General features: G+C 37.8%; 1 protein-coding gene and 1 pseudogene across 7 annotated transcripts in view; one reads left to right on the plus strand and one right to left on the minus strand.

Moving 5' to 3' along the window:
• Nsd3 (nuclear receptor binding SET domain protein 3) overlaps positions 1–21,564 on the minus strand; it is a 130,569-nt gene that overhangs the window by 47,728 nt on the left and 61,277 nt on the right. For 6 of the 7 annotated variants that reach the window (XM_013076069.3, XM_004855352.4, XM_004855349.4 and 3 more), the window contains 7 exons: positions 20,221–20,736; positions 18,471–18,597; positions 12,362–12,462; positions 10,227–10,272; positions 7,177–7,307; positions 6,424–6,552; positions 5,575–5,701 (listed from right to left, as the gene is read on the minus strand). In XM_013076069.3, coding sequence (XP_012931523.1) covers positions 5,575–5,701; positions 6,424–6,552; positions 7,177–7,307; positions 10,227–10,272; positions 12,362–12,462; positions 18,471–18,597; positions 20,221–20,736 — 1,177 coding nt within the window. Of the gene's footprint in view, positions 1–5,574; positions 5,702–6,423; positions 6,553–7,176; positions 7,308–7,695; positions 9,339–10,226; positions 10,273–12,361; positions 12,463–18,470; positions 18,598–20,220; positions 20,737–21,564 lie in introns of those variants that run through there. The other variant, XM_004855354.4, reaches the window with a different exon arrangement.
• LOC101703060 (large ribosomal subunit protein uL15 pseudogene) lies at positions 16,438–16,929 on the plus strand (annotated as a pseudogene).

Genomic DNA, 21,564 nt, shown 5'->3' on the forward strand with positions numbered 1-21,564 from the left:
TTTGCCAGCTATTCCCCAGACAGAGGACTATTATCTAGAATATACAAAGAACTCAAAAAAAAAAAAAAAAACCCACCTAAAATTAAAGATCCAGTCAAGAAATGGGCAAGAAAAGGGCCAGAGATTTAGCTCAGTGGTTCTGCCGCTATTTGAGTTTGATACCTGGTACCAAAAAAAAAAAAAAAGGAAAAAGAAAAAGAAATGGGCAAGAAAAATGAACAGACACTTCACAGATGAAAAAATACAACAAATGTATGAATCAAGATATGATCAACAAATATATGAAACAATGCTCAACATCTCTGGTCATTAAAGAAATACAAATTAAAAACAATGCTAAGATTCATCTTATTCCAGAAAGAATGGCAATCATTAAGAAATCAAACAATAACAACAACAACAAAAAATCAAACAATAACAAATGCTGGTGAGGCTGTGGTGAAAAAGGAGCCCTTTTTCATTATTAGTGGGAATGTAAACTAGTACAACCATTATGGAAAACAGTATGGAGGTTTCTCAAAGAACTGAAATTAGAAATTCCATATGACCTAATGATCACCCTGCTGGGTATTATCCTCAAAGGGCTTACAACATCATACTACAGCAATACATGCATACCGAAGTTTACAGCAGCACAACTCATCCTACTAAATCCTGGAAACAACCTGTTTACCCATCAACAGATGACTGGATAAAAAATGTGGTATCTATATATAACAGAATACTACTCTGTGATAAAGGAGGATAGATTTAAGACATTTGTAGAAAAATGGATACACCTGAAAAATACAATGTTGAATGAAATGAACGAGATACACAAGCTTAAATACCATATTGTATCTCTCATTTGAGTGAGGCAAAGTACAAAGGGAATAATAAAAGATGGATAGAGGGGGACAAAGAGATGGATCTCTTGCAACAGGAAATGGTCCAAAAGAAAAAGCACATGGGGTGAGGAGGAGGGGAAGGGAAAGTCAGTAAAATAAAGATTTACCATGCATAAGAACCTAATAAGCAAAATTAATGTAAACATTATATGCCATAACATGAGCTAACATTACTAATATTAACAAGAATACAAAATGGGATAGAAGAATTGGAGGAAGGGGGAGAGAGGGGAAAGAAGGGGATTAAAAAGAAATAAACTGTGGTATGTGCATGTAACCACTCTCCAAGATGATTGTAAACTGCATGGACTGCAAACATGCACTAATAAAATAAAAAATAAATTTTAAAAACTACATTCTCAGCCGGGAATTTAGCTCAGTGGTGCCACCGCCTGCCTCACAAGCACAAGGTCCTGTGTTCAATCGCCAGTTCAAACCCCCCCCCCCAAATTCCATTCTCATCGTTGTGACTCTTATCACTGTCTCTAAGAACCTTCTCATCATCTCACACAAAAATTCTGTACCTATTGAACAATCCCCCATTTCTCTCTCCAACCCTGTTACACTGTTCTATCTCTAGAATTTGACTATTCTAGGTACCTCATAAAAATGTAATCATATAATATTTGTTCTTTTATGTCTCCCTTATTTCACTCAGCAAAATGTCTTTGAAAAACTAAAAATTATCTAATATAATATCCTCTGAGATTCATCCATGTTGCAGCATGTGCCAGAATTTCATTTCTTTTTAAGGCTTAATAGTATTTCACTGTAGGCTAGACTGGGGATGTAGCTCAGTGGTAGGTCACTTGCCTAGTACATGCAATACCCTTGATTCTATCCCCAGAACTACACCAAACACACACACATACATACTGCAGACACCTACATTTTGTTTATCCATTCATCCACTGACCAACCTTTGGGTTCTATCTTAGCTACTTTCTCCTTGCTGAGATAAATACCCAACATCCACAAGGTAAAGAAGGAAAGATTTATTTTGGCTCACAGTTCATAGATGTTTCAGTTCATAGTCGGCTGACTCCAAGGTAAGAGTGGCATAGCGAGAAACAGTTCATGGGATGGCAGGCAGAAGGCAACAAGCAGCAAGCAGCCAGTCTGCCTTTCCCTTTTATCTCATGCAGACTACCAGCCTTTTGGGTGGTGCCATCCAGAAGTATGTTAATTCCAATCAGTGGATAATTTAGTACCACAACACTTAATCCCAGTATCACATGCCCTAGATCTACCTAACTCCAAAAACCCCGACCTATGAGCACATGAGGCTTTGGGGAAACATCTAGATACAAGCCATAACAGGTTGTTTCTAATTTCTGACTACTGTGAATGCTGCTGCTCTGAATGTGAGTATACACATATCTGAAGTCTCTGCTTTCAAGTCTTTTGTGTATATACCCAAAATGAAATTGCTTGATAATATGGTAATTCTGTTTAATGTTTTGAGAAACTACCAGAGTATTTTTTTTTTTGGTAGTACCGGGGATCAAACTTGGGACCTTGCACTTTCGAGGCAGGCGATGGAACCACTGACCTAAATCCCTGGCCCTGCCATAGTATTTTTTTTTTTTTTTTGGTATGGGGGATCGAACTTGGGTCCTTGCACTTGCGAGGCAGGCGGCAGAACCACTGAGCTAAATCCCTGGCCCTGCCATGGTATTTTTGACAGCTGCTGTTACCATTTTACATTCCCACCAACAGTGCGCAAAGAATTCTAATTTCTCCACATACTGGCTAATACTTGTTTTCTGTGTGTGTGTGTGTGTGTGCGTGTTTCATGTAATAGCCACTCTAATGGATGTGAAGTGGAATCTCATTGTGCTTTTGGTTTGTATTTCCCTGACTACTAATTATATTAAGCATATTTTCGTGTGCTTATTGGCCATTTGTGTATCTTCTTTGGAGGAATCTCTGTTGTTTGCTTGAGTTCTTTATCTAATTTTGTGTTTTTGTTGTTGCTTTTGGTGGTGCAGGAGATTGAATTCAGGACCTTATGCATGTCAGGTCTACTGTCCACTGAGCTACATCCTCAGTCCTCTTTAATCTAATTTTGAATTGTTTACTTTGCTGTTGAATTGAGTTCTCTAAATATTCTAGGGCTTAACCCTGTATCAGATAAATGATTTCCAAATATTTTCTCCCCATTTTAAGTGTAAGTTGCCTCTCCATTCTGCTCATTCATAGTATTAGCTGGCATAACAAAAAGTTTCTAATTTTGATGAAGTCCAATTTATTTTTCTTTTAGCTGCCTATGCCTTTGAAGTCATATCCATGAAACAACTGCGAAATTCAGTGTCAGCTCTCACATTTTGATCTCTTATCCATTTAAGAGTTAATTTTATTGGGCCGGGGATTTAGCTCAGTGGTTCCAGCGCCTGGCTTGTAAGTGCAAGGTCCCGAGTTCGATCCCCAGTACTGAAGTTAAAAAAAAAAAAAAAGTTAATTTTATTTATAGTGTTAGTAAGAGTCCAATTTCTTTTCCATGTATATTCAATATTTCTACCAACATTTTTTAAAAGACTGTCATTTCCCCAGTGAATGGTCTTCACATCTGTGTCCAAAATTATTTGATAACATATGGAAGTGCTTATTTCTGGGCTTTCTCTTTTATTCCATTGCTCTATATGTCTCTACGTCATTACCACTGTGTTTTGATTACCACAGTAAACTGAAATCAGGAAGTATCAGTCCTCTATCTTTGTTTTGTATGTTTTTAAAGCAAATTTTCTTTTTAAATTTCCTCATTTTTTTTTTTTTTTTTGTACTGGGGATCGAACTCAGGTCCTCGCACTTGCAAGGCAGGCAGCAGAACCACTGAGCTAAATCCCCAGCCCAGTAAATTTCCAAATAGGCATGCTAAACTGGACTACGTCTAACTTTCTTGTTGGCAGAATTCTACAAGATTCTAGAGTTAGGACAGAAGCCCTAAGAGTATTTTAATGCTAAGAAATGAAGTTTTAGCCAGGCATGGTGACACATGCCTATAATCCTAGCACTCAGGAGGCTGAGGCAGGAGGATCACAGGTAGTTCAAGGCCAGCCTGAACTACAAAGAGAGACCTTGTCTCAAAAAACAAAAAAACAGGGCCAGGGATTTAGCTCAGTGGTGCTGTGCCCGAATCACAAGTACAAGGTCCTGAGTTCAATCCCGGGTACCAAAAAAAAATTTTTTAAACCCCAGAACAACAAAAAAAATGAAGTCCTTCCTACACTTGATTTTAGCCAAAAGGTCAAGAAGTGATATGATGTTCTTCCTATCAATAGTTTAAATCAGGAATTGCATACTTAAAACACTTAATGGAACCAGGAAGGTTACAAAGTGACCAGAGTAACAGGGTTTTAGAAAAAGAGAGTGCAGAGAATGTGAGGAACCAAGAGTACAGGCCCAAAACATACTTAAAATGAAAACACATTCTGAAGGCCAAATAAAACAATGTGCAGGTAATTTGACTCTAAGGCTACGAGGTGGCAAAGCACACCTAAGTGTGATGAATTAAATATGTTATATAGGAAAAAATACATTGTATGCTCTAAACAGCTTCTGCAGTTTAAACTGTGTGTGAGAATATATTATATGCAATGTCCATCCTATGTAGCCAAAGCAGAAAGCAATGAAAAAAAGCTGCCTGGGTTTAAATAACAGCTTCATGATAGGAGACCTAGGTAACTTCAGGCAAGGTAAGAAACTAATCTTCATTTTCCCTTTTCTACAATATAGCAATAATGTTACAAGAATCAAATGAGATAGTAGGATAAAGTGCTTAATATTAAAATCACCAGGGCCAGGGATTTAGCTCAGTGGTTTCGCCGCCTGCTGGGCAAGCGCAAGGACCCGAGTTCAATCCCTGGTACCGAAAAAAAAAAAAAAAATCACCTGGCATTTAGTATGTGTTCAATAAAAACATAACCAAACAACAACAAAAAACCCTCAACTTTTTGTCTAAGGGTTTTAGGCGGTATATATTCAAATAAAAAAAGATAAAAGAGATTGTGAAAATCCAAGTAAGAAGAAAAAGGAGTAAAAAAAAAAAAGTAAAATGTAAGCTCAGCATATAATACGTGGTTTCTAGAAGCACTACCATGGTATCTCCAGCTGGTTTTCATTTGCCATGTTGTTTCAGACTAAACCACTACCTTCCTACTTTCCATGAGTTTAACCCTCATAGTTACCTAGAGAAGAAATTTAAACTAGCACACTTCTTTCTGTTATTCTGATAGGTGGTAGTATGTATAGTGGGATAAGAAATGGTGAATCCTAAGTTAAATTTTATTTTCAATTGCTTTCCACTAAAAATACAATCACCATGGTTATGATTTTGTTTGAAACTTATTCCACCCCTTTTATCAGTCAAAGGACTGTAAACCAATTTCTTGAGCACAAAGATTTTCAAACTTATCTCAAAAATAACTCAGTTCACATAGTGATATAATGGGGCCGGGGATTTAGCTCAGTGGTTCCGGTGCCTGCCTCACAAGTACAAGGTCCTGAGTTCGATCCCCGGTACTCAAAACAAAAAACAAAAAACAATAGTGATATAATGGCATCTTAATTTGTTGAAACACCATGAAAGAGGAGGAAGAGAGTCTGATAAAAGTGACATGAGAGTTAGTGCCATGGGAGATGTTGACATTGCACACACTTCCCTATCAATCTTTTCATACAAACTTACCAGTTTTACACTCTCTGCACATGAACTTTCCATCAGGGACTGATGTCAATCCCAGGCACTCCAAGTGAAAGTGTTTGCAGCACTCTCCCTCACAAGGAACCAGAGAGTCACCAGACCTTTCGCAGATCTGTAATATGGAAAAAGCAGTGGTTCTCAAGCTTTGGCAGGCATCAGTCACCCAGAGGGCTTATGAAAATATACATCACTGGATTCCTGTCTCAGAGATCCTGATTCAGTAGGTCTAGAGGACCAAGTATTTGCATTGCTAACAAGTATTCTGAAGATGCTGATACTGCTGCTGGTCCTTGGCCTTCACTTTGAAAACTACTGAACTAGATAGCTATGACCACTATTTCTGTACCCCATATGACACAAAATTTAGAAAGCCTTACTTCAGCACAATGCTTGCCTAGCATGTGGGAGGGCCCAGATTCAATCCCCAGTATCACAAAAATAAATAAATGTATATATGTCATACTTGAGCTTTTGATTCCTTCTTTGGAATCTGCATACTTTAACCTTTTTCTCTTAGAACAAATCAATAGTTTTCCAAAAAAAGTAAAAACACATTTTAAAAGTTAACATGAATTCAAATGTAGGAAAATGTTTTTGAAATGGGTCATCTGCTATTTACTCCCAATTAATATCACAATGACAACTGGCATTTACATTTGAATAAGTATTCCAACAATGACGGAAACAATGAGTTGGAAAGAGCTTCCAGACCTGTAGCTTTAAAGTAACAGCATGAGTTCGAAAAATACTGTCTTCTTCGTCAAGAGGTAAGTGTATTATTGGCAGAATATGATCACATCCATTTTCAGTCAGAGGATGAGTAAATCTGCCTACCTGACACACAGTGTCCTTTCTACTCATTCCAATGCCTCTTCTGGACAAACTTGAATCCATGGACTGTACATCAGAAATATCTGCATCTGCAGCAGCTGACGGGCTATCTATTTGTTTTCCAAAGCCTACCTATATGAAAAACAGTACATTTGTAAGAAAAACTAAACAAATATTCCATAGAAATTAGATGCAATGAAAAGCCTGATAAGACTTGCTCAAATAGATCTTAACACAAATAATCCTTTTTTTCCTTTTTTGGCAGGGGAGTACCAGGGATCATACTCAGGACCTTGTGCTTTCGAGGCAGAGGCAGGCGCAGGAACCACTGAGCTAAATCTCTGGCCCTCCATTCATTTTTAAATCCCTTAAACCTGTATATCTATCATTTTGCAAGTAACTGTAAACAAACTGCTTCTGGTATGTTAAAAGATCGGCAAAATTAAGACATAAGTCCCAGGTGTGGTGACACATGCCTGTAATCCCAGCACTTGGGAGGCTGAGGCAGGAGGACCATGAGTTCAAGGCTCACACAGGCTGGTGAGTTCAAGGACAGCCTGAACTACAGAACAAGACTCTGTCTCAAAAACCAAACCAAAACAAAACAGAACACTATAAGTTAGAAAACAAGCAGTGATTTTTTTTTCCCTAAAGAGTATTTTTTAAATTCCCCAAGTCAGGCAAAAGCATTTGCTACTTTGGTTTGCAAAGCAGAATACAATACGGCATTCTACCCGGACCCTTGCACATATTTACCTGCAGATCACTCAATCCTCTAGAGTCGGAGTCAGATGTGTCTCTGTAGGCTGAACCAGTCATTTCTACATCAGTTGAGGCACGACTCCTTTTCTTTAGAGGTTTACAGGAATCTGAAATCTCGCTGGCACCTTAATACAACACACTGAAATTAATTCTAAAATAATACTTAAAGTTTGTTTTAATTTTTTTGTGGGAGAATATTTTTCCCCAAACTCATCTTTAGTGAGAAAAACAGCACAGCTCTCTTTGTAACACTGAGGCCATAAGTCAACACTTTATAAGCTTCTGACCTTCTGACCTTCCTGGTAGTGATTTAGTTTACAGCCGCTCTATTAAAACATTTAATTCAATTCACCTGCCCTAATGCTATTTTCAGTCAGCAGAGACCAAATTCCAACCAAAAAATTGTCAAGTCTATGAAGACTGCAAGATAGATGATTGATTTGGAGCAATTCAAAGAACCATTCAATTTGGAGGGGGAAGACATAAAACCCAACACACTGTGTAGCTTACAAATATGGTAGCAGAAACATCTCCATCTTGTTTTTATTAGGGATGTGACAAATCTTTTGATTTGTATTCGATTCGTACACGGATAGTGCCATTTTCCCCCAAATTTTGCAATTCAGTTGATTATTGCCCCCCAAATAAATTTCGAATGTTCATAATCGTTCATCTGAGACTTCCTTGGTGAAGTGGCATTTATTGTGACCATTAACAAGTGCTGCAGCACATCAACGTGTCATGCCATTAGCAGGCACACTTCTGAGGGTAGTGAATGGATAGCGTTCAATGCAGCCAAGTCACGAAGAGCTGGATGAGAGGCCTCTATGTGGAATTTATGCGGGAAGGAGTAAACATGAAAAAAAAAAAAAAGGCAGAGAATAGTGTGGAATTTTTTTTAAAACTGTGTGTAATACAAATCCAGCCAAAACAATAGTGCAAAAAGTTACAAAGCAACAATCTCTTGGGCTAATGCAGTATAGGCTATACAGAAACAGCCACGATGAAATGTGCAGATCAGGCACGGTGAATACCAAGGAACCGGTTAATATTTCCACCCACAGTTTGTATTTTGGATTTTCCCCCAAAATTTCCATACAACAGACAGACATCTAGATCAGCCCAGCAAGCTATGGTGGAAGTGTGTAGTCCAGAAGAGACCATAAAGAAACAAGTCTCCTGAGGCCACGAAGATCCGCAACAGGCTGAGTGGGAGCAGCACTTGGTACATAGCCATGTTCTGTGGTGGAGGATGTGGGCCTCGGGAGACTGCTCAGATTACTGGAACCTTGTTATCACATCCCATCTACAAGTTTTTCACTGAATGCTTCCTGACAACTATGAATGAGGGTGCCTGCCCATGTTAACGCTGATTTAAAAACACAAGTACACAAATCTATCTCCTTCATTGCTGGTGTATGGACCCAGAACACCACCACAAAGTATTTCCTTGGCCTAAAAGATCACTGGATTAACAAGGAAGTTTTAATAGAGGAACAGGAGTGCTGTACTGAGAGGCTTTCGAAGGGAAACACAGGTACCGCCATTTTCGATGAGTTTCTGAAAATGATAGAAAAACGAGATTGCTGAAGACAGCTGTCATGCTGTTCTCCATGATAACGGCACTAATATTAAAAAAAAATAAGAGCTTTTAATGATCGAAATGTATACAGTTTGGGCTGTTTGGCAAAACCCTGCAGATGTGCATTAATGATGCTTTATTTAAAAACAAAAAAAAAACCCCCAAAAATAGTCCATGTTGGAATTGATCAGTGTAAGTTAAACGGTGGTTTTTAGGCTGGACTCATGATTTAAGCTGTACCCATCCAGCTCGGACTAAAAAAAGAAAAAAAGAAAAAAAAGAAAAGAAAAAGGAAAAAAAGAAAAAGAAAAAATCATTTGAATGTTAAAGCAATTGTTCAGTCTTGAAGAAACCAGGCAGGAAAACGCCAATAATGATGATTGGCCAAATCGAAATCGAAAACAAAGAAACTGTTTATCGAGCCGCCGACAAAGAAATCTTGCATGGAGACTACAAGTCTGGAGTTTCTGGGATGAAATTGTACAGGAATCTCAGTCCACAGTTTCCTCAATCGCTGCGGAGACGGAGCTGTCACTGAATCTGACAGAGCCCTGCACTCCCCGGTCCGCCGACCCTGTGGAATGGTGGAAACACAACGCAATCAGGCCTCCTAATCTCGCAGCGATCGCGATGTCTTTTCTTGGAGCTCCGCCAAGCAGTGTTCCCTCCGAGAGGCTGTTCAGTTCTGCTGAGGATCTCCACGGAGACCATCGCTGCAGACTTCTCCCCGAGAATGCAGAGAGGCTGGTGTTTTATTTTATTTATTTATTTTTTAAATAATGCAATTTGCCCAGAGTAAACTACAAGTATTAAATACAGTTTTGAGCTCACCAAAAACGCATGAATCATGCTATGGAGTTTGTACTGTAGTCAAATTGCACACAGAAAATACAGATATAAGTTTAAGGTTTCTTAAACTTTGTGCATATCTCAAATAGTCACATAAAATCATCTAGTAGTGGCCATAAATATGCTATGGATCATTTTAATTTACAAAAAAGGTTTTACAGCACTGTAAAAATAAATGTGGCAAAATTTTTTTCAATTGGGTTCTTTTCTGATTTGTCATAGTCCATGTTTGACAAACATTAATAGCTACTATTCGGTATTCAGTCGAATACCAAAAAAAGTGGATTCGTCACATCCCTAGTTTGTAAGTCAGTGAAACCCCAGAATTTTATGGAGAAAAGTTGGAAACTGTATCAAGTCTACATGGTGTTCTCCAATTTACCAAAACAAATAAGACTTTTCACATGAAGGTACAGAGTAAGATCAACTCTAAAAGTCACACACACACACACACACACACACACACACACACACACGGGGAATACTGCAATTTCACACTGGAGAGCAACAACAATGATTTACAGAGACAGACGAAAATACATGAAGTACAAATAAGTGATTCTTTAAAGCTGGTTTAATCAAGGAAATGCAAAGCAACATTGTATTAACTCACCTTTCTGTAATCCAATCTTCACTGTAGCCTGAGGAACTGTTTCAACCTGTTTGGACAGAAAAACACAGCATTAACAAGAAGTGTTTTTTTCACTTTTAATTAACAGGGAAAAAATAACACTTTCATCAATCTAAGTGATGATGAGTGATCAATGTATCTAAAATCTGAACTCAGTCCCATTTTCTGGGTCAAGTTCTCTATCTCAAGGCCAGGGAGGGTTTAAATCCTAGCTGCCTGTGCTGAATACCAAGTGACAACACAAAGCCACATGCTCTCTAGCAAAGACTTTTCCCACCATTCCCTTGGTATATGAAAAAAAAGAATACTTTCCTCAGTGTCTGGTAGGCAAGAGAGGGGTTGTTTCTGCAACCAGCCCCAATGTTGCTTATAAACCCCTCCCGCCCCAAAGACGTTAGGATAAATTTTTACTTACTATGATACTCAGGTTAATGTAACTCACGCCACTTTAAGACCCTTCCGCGCCTGCACTCACAGCTAAGTTGCTGGGAATCAGGACCCTCTCTGTAGAGAGTGCTACAGGGCTCCATACAGCTGGAAGCTCAATACTTTTGCTGCTAGTACAAACTTAACAAAATAAGTTTGTGATATTGCAAAAGCACTTTCTTGAGTGTCTTATGAACAGTGTCTTGATCCTACATTAGGAGAGCGAGATCAGAAGTTATTCTGCCAATGTATATGTAAAACACGTGGTAATTTGAGGATTGTACCATTAGAATTAGAGAGAGGATGCTGTTTGGAGGAGTTCCTGTTTAAGCTATCAGTTGAATTTTATGTTTAAGATGTGGTGAAATATGCATGTTGAAACACATTTTGTAAATATTTAAGGATTGTTCTAAGCTTTTTAAAAAATTTTTTATTTTTTTACAACAGGTAAAAAAACATACAACATAAATGCTTTTTATAAGATACAATTAGTCATACAAATATAAAATCTTCTAACAATCACTGGTATTATTCTACTACTAACTATAACACAGTGGCATTAACAATGTGTCCCATTTTTTAGTACTCATTCTGCTTACTAATTTTAAACTGGTCACAGACTGAATTTGGGAACCAGGTGGCAAAATCACAACTTTATTTTAGTAACGAATACTATAGATTTGCAAGAGCTTAAGATTTTTTGGAACATAATTTTCTAAGTATGACAGTTAATATGCTAAATTAATGACAAATTAGTATATTATTTCACTTTTAGTTGAAAATTCTGGAAAAATTGTTTTACATGCTTGTGATACCATAGAGCACCCACAAAGACAGATTTTAAATTTAGAAGTTTAAAATTATGAAGGCAGTATTTTAAATAGAAAAGTCTACACTCTTCCATACTAAATGATTTTTAAAATATAAAACTTACTGGAACTAATTCTACTCAGAATATGTTCTGTTTAATATCAGGTGTCCAGGCTGAATAAATGGATATTCACTTTTAAAAAATTAAGAAAAGTTTGGATTGTGAATTTAAAGGAGAATGGTTTCTAAAAATGTCTTTGAAAGGGTAATTTTAAAATATATATTACTACATTGACTATACCAGTTGAACACATTCAGTCAAAATGTACCTCCTCTTCTTTTTAACTTATATATTGTTTATCTGACAACCTATTCCAGGTGAGTGCCATTTCACTGGGAAAATAACATTCCAAAAAATCTGTGATATCAACAGAAAAACCAGATCATCTATAACTATCTGCTTCTTAAATATAAGTTAAATTAATTTGATTTATTTAAAAAAAACAAAATACATACCAGCAGCTTAAACCAAAAATCAAAATTTTTTAAAAAGGGAATTCAATGATGCCCCCCCAAATCATAAAGACATAAAATCATTTTGCTCATAACAGAAATTTGAAAATAAATGTGAGGGTTCTAAAAGACTCGAACCACTGGCTTCCCATCCCCTGAAGCCTGTCTGTTTTGTGTGAAAATGCCGGAAGCAGAATCCCAGGGATGGCTGTATTAGGACTGGGCACTGGAACTCCCAGGACAGAAGCATAAGACAGTCCAGAAAGGAAACCCAGGATGGAGGAAGTTTCACTTTCTTTTAAGATACTGAGATAAGCCACAACATTTACAAATACAGTGTTTTAACTCTCTACATGTAGGAAGCCAACCTGCTCCTTTTTGATCTTCTTCTTTGGCACAGCTTCAGCAGACTTCTCTGATTCAGAACGAGTCCTAATTGATCTCCTCTGTTGCTTCTTTTCTACTGAGCCTAAGAAATGATTTAAACACATAAACACTCATTTAAGGATCCCTTGACATTCATGTAGTTAAGATTTGGCCAGATTCTTTGCCTTTCTCACCCATTACTTTTGGAATTTTAATTATAAGCCATTAAAAAGCTTTTACATACTTGGGAGCACAAAAAATTATTTAATACATCAAATTGTAAAGGCTGCTGAGCTGAGACTGGGATCCACAACAGATAACTGGTTATACAAATAAAGGGAGATTGAATTTTTAAAAATTTTAAGGTCAAACTGGAACAGCAGAGATAATCCACTTTTGAAGGCATGTAAACACATTTAGGTAAATATATTTGAGGGATGAAAGGACTGAAGAGATGTGTAAAACTATTACCCTACTTACACAGGTATTATTCGTCCAAAATTCTTAACAAATGAGTTTAATTGATCCATAGGTAAAAAGGTTAACAGTACTTGGTAGGCTTAAATAAGTTTTCCTACTGTAATTAATACTCAAAGCAAGACAAGCAGCAAAGGCACAAAAATGTGACCCACACCTAATCATCAATTTGACCATTAAGAGATTTTGGTTACACTTTAGAATTAGTCATGGAAACCTATTTGAAACAAATTATCAAGCTTTTCCATGCTAAATGGTAAAACAAGAGGCAAAGATATTTTTTAAAACAGTATATTCTCGGGCCGGGGATTTAGCTCAGTGGTTTCACCACCTGCTGAGCAAGCGCAAGGACCCGAGTTTGATCCCCGGTACCAAAAAAACCCCCAGTATATTCTCTAAAAATAAACAGAAGAAAACTTACATGGACTCCATTTTTGGAAAGGATAAAACTTAGACTAAGGACTACAACTTGAAAAAACACTAAGATTTGATTTGGCTGTGCGATCTTGAGGAGAAACGATGCCTTCAGTGAGGCTGGTTGTCATGTTTTCAATGCTTGGACCACCTAAAATGGTCCTAAGTAAGAATACACTGGCCACAGGAGGAAGGTCTTAAGATCTTCTATAGCCGGGTGTGGTGGCACTTGCCTGCAATCCCAGCACCCAGGAGGCTGAGACAGGAGGGTTGCAGTGGGTTCAAGACCAGCCTGGGCTACACAGCCCAAGGCCAGGCTAAACTACAGAGCAATACCCCACCTCAAAACAAAACAAAACACAACAAAAACAATCTATAAAATTAGTTAGAAGCTATGCCAATACAGCCTTCCAGATAACCTATGCATTTTCTGATTTCATTGCTCTGGGTTATATGTAAATGGCTTCCTTCACCTTAGTGCAAAGCCAAACCAAAGAAAGATCCCACTACAATAATAATGTGTTTTTGGTGAGGAGTGGGTAGTTTGCTAATAGTCCATTCTGGAGCTGTGATTAATCAATTTCTAGGAGAGAAGTCACAAATAAAAGTGTTGGCTCCTTCTTTTATTCTCATTCTTCTTTCACTGATGAAAATGTTTACTAAGTCACCTACCCTCTTAGGCTAACCCAAGGATCCCAGAGATCCATACTTTGGTATAATCATCAATATTCAAGTACCACCAGCAGAGAAAAAAATGTAAATGGAACTGCTTCAAAGCAAATAAAAAACTACTTGTTTTGATGATGACAATATATATGAACGATGAAGTGCAGATGAGATTGGATCTGATGTCTTACAGGAATGAGGCAACATGGCTTCCTAAAATCATTCTGAAAGCTACCCACTAAAAAGTACTATAATGCTTATCTTCTAAGAGACTGGGGGTGAGCATGTCTGGATTTGGAAAATAGCTGAGAAATCTAGTGTGAATGCAAATATAAGATTTTCAAACCACAGAAATGTAGCAGTGTCACATATCTTATGTATCTCCTAAGTTTACTAAGGCTCAAGAATTCTTTTTCAACAGTACCACTTGAGATAATAATGCAACTGGCTTATGGAGAAAAAACAAATTTCCTTCCTGACCCTTCAACTACTAAGAGTCAATTTTTACATACAAAAAAAGCAAAATGGTCATTTAAAAAGACAAAATACGCTGATCAACCACATCTAAAAACCAAACTTAAACTAACACTAAAGTTTTAGAGCACCCATCCCTAAAGTAAGGTTACAGTCATAATTTACAACCAAAAAAGCCTTTTTCCAGATACAGAGAATTATAACCTTCCACTTAATTAACAGTATCTTCATAGCAGAACTTAAATCTTACAATGAAAAGATTACATGAAAAAGTTCAGTAACTGAGGAAAAGCAACAAAAACAATCTCCATTAAAAATAAAAGTACAGGGCTGGGGATTTAGCTCAGTGGCACCACGCCTGCCTTGCAAGTGCAAGATCCTGAGTTCGATCCCCAGTACCAAAAAAAAAAAAAAAAAAGTATATTTAGGATCAGTCTACTATATAAAGAATTTACTTTCTCCCTAGTTATGAATTACAGATGTTTAAAGATCTTCCTAATTTAGGTATCCCACTTAAATTCAGACAAATTAACAACAGTTTAGAAGAGTAAAAGAGATAACAAACTGATATACCTATGAAAAGCTGAAGCTGAAAGGTACTTTTAATAGTCAAAGAAAAAAATGCTTTAATTATGGCTAATTAGTGCAAAACTCAAGTCCATTTTATGCAATCCTTCAACATTACAATTTTTTTTTACCTTTTTATCTTTTTAAATTTGATACCGGGGATCGAACTTGGGACCTTGTGCTTGCGAGGCAGGCGGTGGAACTACTGAGCTAAATCCCCAGCCCTACAATTGTTTTTTTTATACAATGGTACCTTGGTTCATGAGCTTAATTCTTTCCATGGTTCTGATCACAAACGGAATTGGACGAGAAGTGAAATTGTGACCAAAATCATGGAAAGAATTAAGTTCATGAACCGAAATACCACTGCATTTATTATTATCGTTTTGTTTCATTTTAGTTTTTTGGAGACAGGTCTTACTATGTAGTCCAGGCTGGCTCTGAATTCATTATGTAGCCCAGGCTGGTCTCAAACTTGCAGTTCTCCTCCTGCCTCAGCCTCCTGAGTGCTGGGATTAGAGACGTGTGCCATCATACCTGCCACAATTTTATTTTATTAAGCAGTATTTGAAAGGATACAAGTTACAAACTTGGCTCTGGATCTTGCTACTCCGTCCTTTCTTTAGTTCTGCTTTCTTTCCTAACTCAATACTGAATAAAGGTACACTGTTTAATATATACCATCCAACATGTGCCCCATGTCCTCTGCCACCATTTCTGTCCTGCAGCTCCATTATTATTTTTTAGAAAGCTAGCCCAAGTCCTCTTCTGAACAGTGATTACTTTTACTTAGCTTTTGTAATAAGCAAGAGTTTTATTTAAATTTACTTAGTTCAGTTTTTTTTTTGGTACCAGGGATCGAACTCGGGACCTTGCACTTGCGAGGCAGGCAGTGGAACCACTGAGCTAAATCCCCAGCCCCATAAATTTACTTTGTAAACATACCTCTTCATGCCACTCAACACAGGTTTGCCTGGCTTACTATTTTTTTTTTTAATACTGGAGATCGAACTCAGGACTTCGTGCTTTCAAGGCAGGCGGCGGAACCACTGAACTAAATCCCCAGCCCTGCCTGGCTTACTATTGATTCAAGATTACTATTTCAAGTCTTATAACTTTGACCCTTCCAGAAAATTATTTGGCTACTGTAATATTGTGGTATAAGAAGTATATACTTGGTTTCTGCTCCTGGTTCCTGGCACACAGATCCTAAATCTCTTGTAATTTCATACATGATAGGGGTGCTGGGTGCATCCTGTTCTAATATTTGGTCTTGGACCCCAGTTTCTGACAGTTCTAATCCCTTGAGACTTCCTCAGTGACAGAGAAAATAAGGTAACTCTTGATGGACTACTAGGTAGGGGGTGGTCTCCTGAAAGACCAAACCATGATAAATTCTTGGCCCCACTCCATCCTCCAAGGAGGGAGACAGGCTGGAGACTGAGTTAATAATTGATCATACCCTTTCGTCTCCGCCGCTGACATGCCATCCAGACTGAGGAAGACCCGGAAACTTAGGGGCCACGTGAGCCACGGCCACAGCCGCATTGGGAAGCACCAGAAGCACCCAGGAGGCTGGGCTAATGCTGGTGGCATGCATCACCACAGGATCAACTTCGACAAATATCACCGGGTTACGGTGGGAAGGTTGGTATGAGGCATTACCACTTTAAAGAGAAACCAGAGCTTCTGCCCAACTGTCAACCCTGATAAATTGCAGACATTGGTCAGTGAGCAGACACGAGTAAATGCTGCCAAAAATAAGACTGGAGTAGCTCCCATCATTGATGTAGTGCGATCGGGCTACTACAAAGTTCTTGGGAAAGGAAAGCTCCCAAAGCAGCCTGTCATCGTGAAGGCCAAATTCTTCAGCAGAAGAGCTGAGGAGGGTGTTGGGGGAACCTGTGTCCTGGTGGCTTGAAGCCACAGGACAGGCACTCATTAAATGCTAACAAATGGTTTTCAAAAAAAACCCCAAAAAACTGATCATACCTATGTGATGAAGCTCATACAAAAATCCTGAAGGATGGGGACTGGAGAATTTCAAGTTTAGGGAACATGTGAAGGTGCTGGGAGAGGGTGAACCCAGAGAGGGGATAGAGTTCTGCAACCCTTTCCACATATGTTGTTCTATGTATCTCTTCCATGTGGCTCTTCATCTGTATCCTCTGTAATATCCTTTATAATAAGGTGGTAAACGTAAGTTAAGTGCTTTCCTGCATTTTGGAGAATTGGTCAGGGTGACAAAAATCCACCCATCTAGAAGTGCACTGAGTAGTCAAAGTATAGCAGGAGAGAAAGCAGTTTGTTGTTTTTCTCTATTACTTAGTCAGTTAAGATTTTAAAAAAACAGGGGCCGGGAACTTAGCTCAGTGGTTTCGCTGCCTGGTGCGGAAGCCCAAGGACCCGAGTTTGATCCCTGCTACCAAAAAAAAAAATCAATTAAGATTAAAAAAAAACAACAACTAAAGAACGAAATAAAATAAATCTCAGGGCCAGGGATTTAGCTCAGTGGCACTGCACCTGCCTCACAAGCACAAGGTCCTGAGTTTGATCCCTGGTACCAAAAATAAATAAAAAAAACAAATCAAATCTCCTAAATTAAGATTCCAAATGACCAAGCTAATCAATACTTAACTCTTTTCTTGATGGCTATGTGAAGCAGTTTTACAGAAATATTACTGATACAATACTTTTATATAAACCAAACCCACCATTCCATTGAAACCCTAAGATCCTGTCAGCCTCTAAAAAATTACGTTAAACATTCTAAAGGTATATATAGAATATAGGCATCTCTCCTTTAGGCAATAACAGAGCATGATTTTCAATTCATGGTGTCCATTTATCAGAGAACAGGTTACAATAGGATAGTTAGGTCATAGGCCTCTCACCTACCAAGACCTTGCATACCTAGAACTAATGAAAAGAGCTCTGATATCTGCCAATTTGCTTCCAATAGAGGATGAAGGAAGACATGGTAAAAATGTGCTAATAGTGCTAGAAAACTAAAGCTATTATTCCCATCCAACTAGAGATAATCAAATGTGCAATGTTTAGATTTTATAGCTATTCTTATAGAACTGTCCTTTTTTAAACTCTTGAAGGAAAAATAACTGTTACTATGAATAAAATTCTCTACCCCTAATCCATTATTTCTATTGAAATAATTGTTTTATAATTTGATTTTTGGGGGGTGGGGGGAAATGTGGTCTTGCTATGTTGCTTTGCCTGGTCTTGAACTCCTGAGCTCAAGTGATCCCTGTGCCTCAGTCTTCTGAATATCTGGGACTATAAAAGTGCACCACCATGCTAGGCTCTATAATTTACTGTTTTTTGGGGGGGTACTAAGGATCAAACTCAGGTCCTTGCATTTGCAGGGCAGGTGGCGGAACCACTGAGCTAAATCCCCAGCCCTGCAATTTACTTTTGATAATGAAGTTTCTTAGTAACACAGCAGAACAGAATGATGATCTCTCAAAATGGATCCATATACTCCTCATTCACACCCACCTGTAGGACCAGATGTTGCTTCAGGAGATGATATATTCTGTGTTGGCTTTTCATTTCTCTGGTTTGGTGAGGAAATTATAAGCCTGTCTTGCCCCCTGACACTTATTTCCGTTTTGTTACCAATTCCCTTTAAAATAAGGCAAAATTAAAAAAAAAAAAAGGTAATTACCAAGCAAAAGGCATCACGGACTTATGAAGTTGGCTTAACATGATTATAATTTCCTTGAATTTATTGATCTTTGATTCTAGTTCATTTATGTTAGCCATTATCACAACAATTTTATTGTCATCAGCATGTATTAGAAAATGTACCATGAGAGCATGTAGGAAAAGACTATTTGTCTAAGTCCAAGTGATAGATATTCCTAAGAAATGAGCTTGTTTCACTCAATATTCTGTCAAAATATTTCCTGTTCTGGTTTCTTCTTTTATACATACAGCAGATAACTCTAGTCACTTTCATTTGATAAAGTGCCCTATTACAAGATAGAAAAGTCAACAGGTCTGAAGAGACAAGAATATTTTTAGATAAAGAAATACATCATTTGTGATGACCAAAATGTGACCAATAAGTAATCTGGAGCAAAAGAAGGTAGGTAAAATTAATTTAGGTCTCATTTAGGTATTTTTAATGCAAAGGAGTACAAATAAGAAGTGATTTATAACTACTTTTTAAAAATCAATTTTATCTCAAATTTCCTTTAAATAACATTCTTAGTGGCAAGGGGGCTGAGTTTAATTTGTGCATCTAGAAGTAGATAAAACTAGCTCCAAGAATATCACTATTTTGTATTTTTAAAAGATTCAAAAGACTCGTTTGCTATCAAGAGAATGAAAATGGAGACCAAACATAAGCTTTACCAGGGCCCACAGAGGACTTTGAATGTTTCTAAGAAAATATATTACTAATGAGGCAACTTACATTTAATTAATTATTTTAATGTGCATACGACTCTCTTGGGAATAAACAAACACAGAATTCTTAATTTTTTAAAAGCAAACATGCATGAAATGCAACTAAATTTAAATAAAAAACCCAAAGCTGTGTGGGTTGGGAGAGTGGTGAGGAGGTATACAGATATTACCAATGTTATGGAAGGGGGCTGTCTTTAGGCTAAATTGTAAGTGCCTTAAATGGAGGCCCAGGGTAGGGAGATGGAGGGATTTGGTTTGTAGCGATTATTTCTAATCCATCATCCAGGCTATCACCACAATTAAATGTCACAGGACAAACAGTACTGGGATTTCAATAAAATGCAGTTAGATAGCCTAAGAACAGGAGTCCAACAAAATTACTGGTGAAACCAAGCAGATCAGCAAGTAGAATTAGTACAGTAGTTTTTATAACAATGGTTAATTCAGAAAACTGGAAAAATGATTTTAGTAAGAAGCCCACACTGCAACAAAGAAAAACTATACAAACTACAAATAGGCAAACTGCCCAGTTTTTTTCCATGACTTTCAGGACCTACACTCAATTTTGGCTGCATAGCTCAAGATTAATCTACTACAGATGGGAATATTACAAAAGAAAATGAAAAAAAAGAAAAGAAAAGAAAAACATAGACGTTTTGCCTATGGCTTTTTTGTCCCAGGGTAAATAAGACTGCATATTTCAAATGTGGGAGAGACAAAGGGTATTTAAAATACATCCTTGTGTTGTTTCTTTAAATGCCAGCATTGACTACTTTTACAGTAACCCTCTCCAAAAACAAAACAAAACAAACGAAAAACATAAAAAAGAAGGTACCTTCGTTGAATAAACAAACTGATCGATAAATTTCCCATCTCCTGTCGCGTTTTGAAGAGCAAACACTTGTTCAATTTTTACAACTGGGGACATGTTACACTTCTGCAAATCCAGGCTCCCTTTGTGCATTGTAATGGAAGCTGGTAAGGATTTCCTTGCGGCTGCTGTTTTCCAGGCTATTTTAACAGGGGGTGGTTCTTCCTCTTCCACACTTGTGTGCCGCCTCTGACTGTGTCTCCGAAGGTCAGTACTTGACTGAGAAGAGGCCACCTCCCCTGAATTGGTCTGTTCTGGTTGAATATGCAACACAGATCTTGGTCTTCGGGGTTTTTTAACTTCGGTCTTGGAGATAGGATTCTTTTTTGTTTGGGATAAAGCCTCTTCAGGCTGTTTATCAATATAGATGAAAGTATACTGTTCTATTCTTTCTTCTCGAGTCATTTTCAATGCTTTTTCTGCATGGGCAATGCCAATATCCCACTGGGCACGTTCTCTTTGAGGTCGGGGTTTCCGGATCTTGAAAAAGGGTACAGGCATTAATGTGATACACTTTAGCTTTTTTTTTTTCAGGTACTGGGGATCAAACTCAGGACCTCGCGCTTGTGAGGCAGGCTCAGCACCACTGAGCTAAATTCCTGGCCCAATGTGATACACTTTAACAGGTACACTGAAACCAAAATGCATTTCCCAATTGGTTCTGTTATCTTTTTGGGTACACATGAATATCTTTGGGTTCTTCAGTCAAATAAGTGGACTATCTTAACTCTGTAACTTTGATTTAAATTAGTATTACTCTATTAGATGTCATTAAGTTCTATTCTTACACGTCCTTTCTCTACTGACCACTTGCTAGGTGAGTTCCCCAAAGAGGAAGTTGTCCTCATATCATAATCACAAAATGCTAGTGATAACTAGGGAAAAAAGAAGAAAGGTTACAAAAATGACTGCTTTCAGTGGCCAGTTGAATACTAACATTAAAAGTGACAACCCAAAGCTTCCTCCACAGCTAGAGGGTGGGGGTGACTAACAGGTACTATGGTGATCACACGGCAAACTAGCAGAGAACCAATAAAGGTGTGCTGCTAGTCTGTACCATAATACAAATAGGGACAGAAAGGAGTGAAAGGAGGAAGAGTAAGGAACAAATAAAAGCTGACAAGACCAAAGACAGTAGGCAAGTACAAGAGAAAAAAATACAGGAACCCAAATCACAGTTACCACAGGTCTCTAATATCCATGGTTGATCAGAAGAACTTTGAATTGGCAGGAGAGGTAAGAGAGCTTTGGATAAAATTGTGTGAGGTGGCCAAAGCAGTGATTAGAAGTGTAGGAGATGACTGAATC

This window comes from Heterocephalus glaber, unplaced genomic scaffold (genome assembly GCF_053883595.1).
Source record: "Heterocephalus glaber isolate CG9 unplaced genomic scaffold, H.glaber_assembly_v1.0 deba00001461, whole genome shotgun sequence".
NCBI lineage: Eukaryota > Metazoa > Chordata > Mammalia > Rodentia > Bathyergidae > Heterocephalus > Heterocephalus glaber.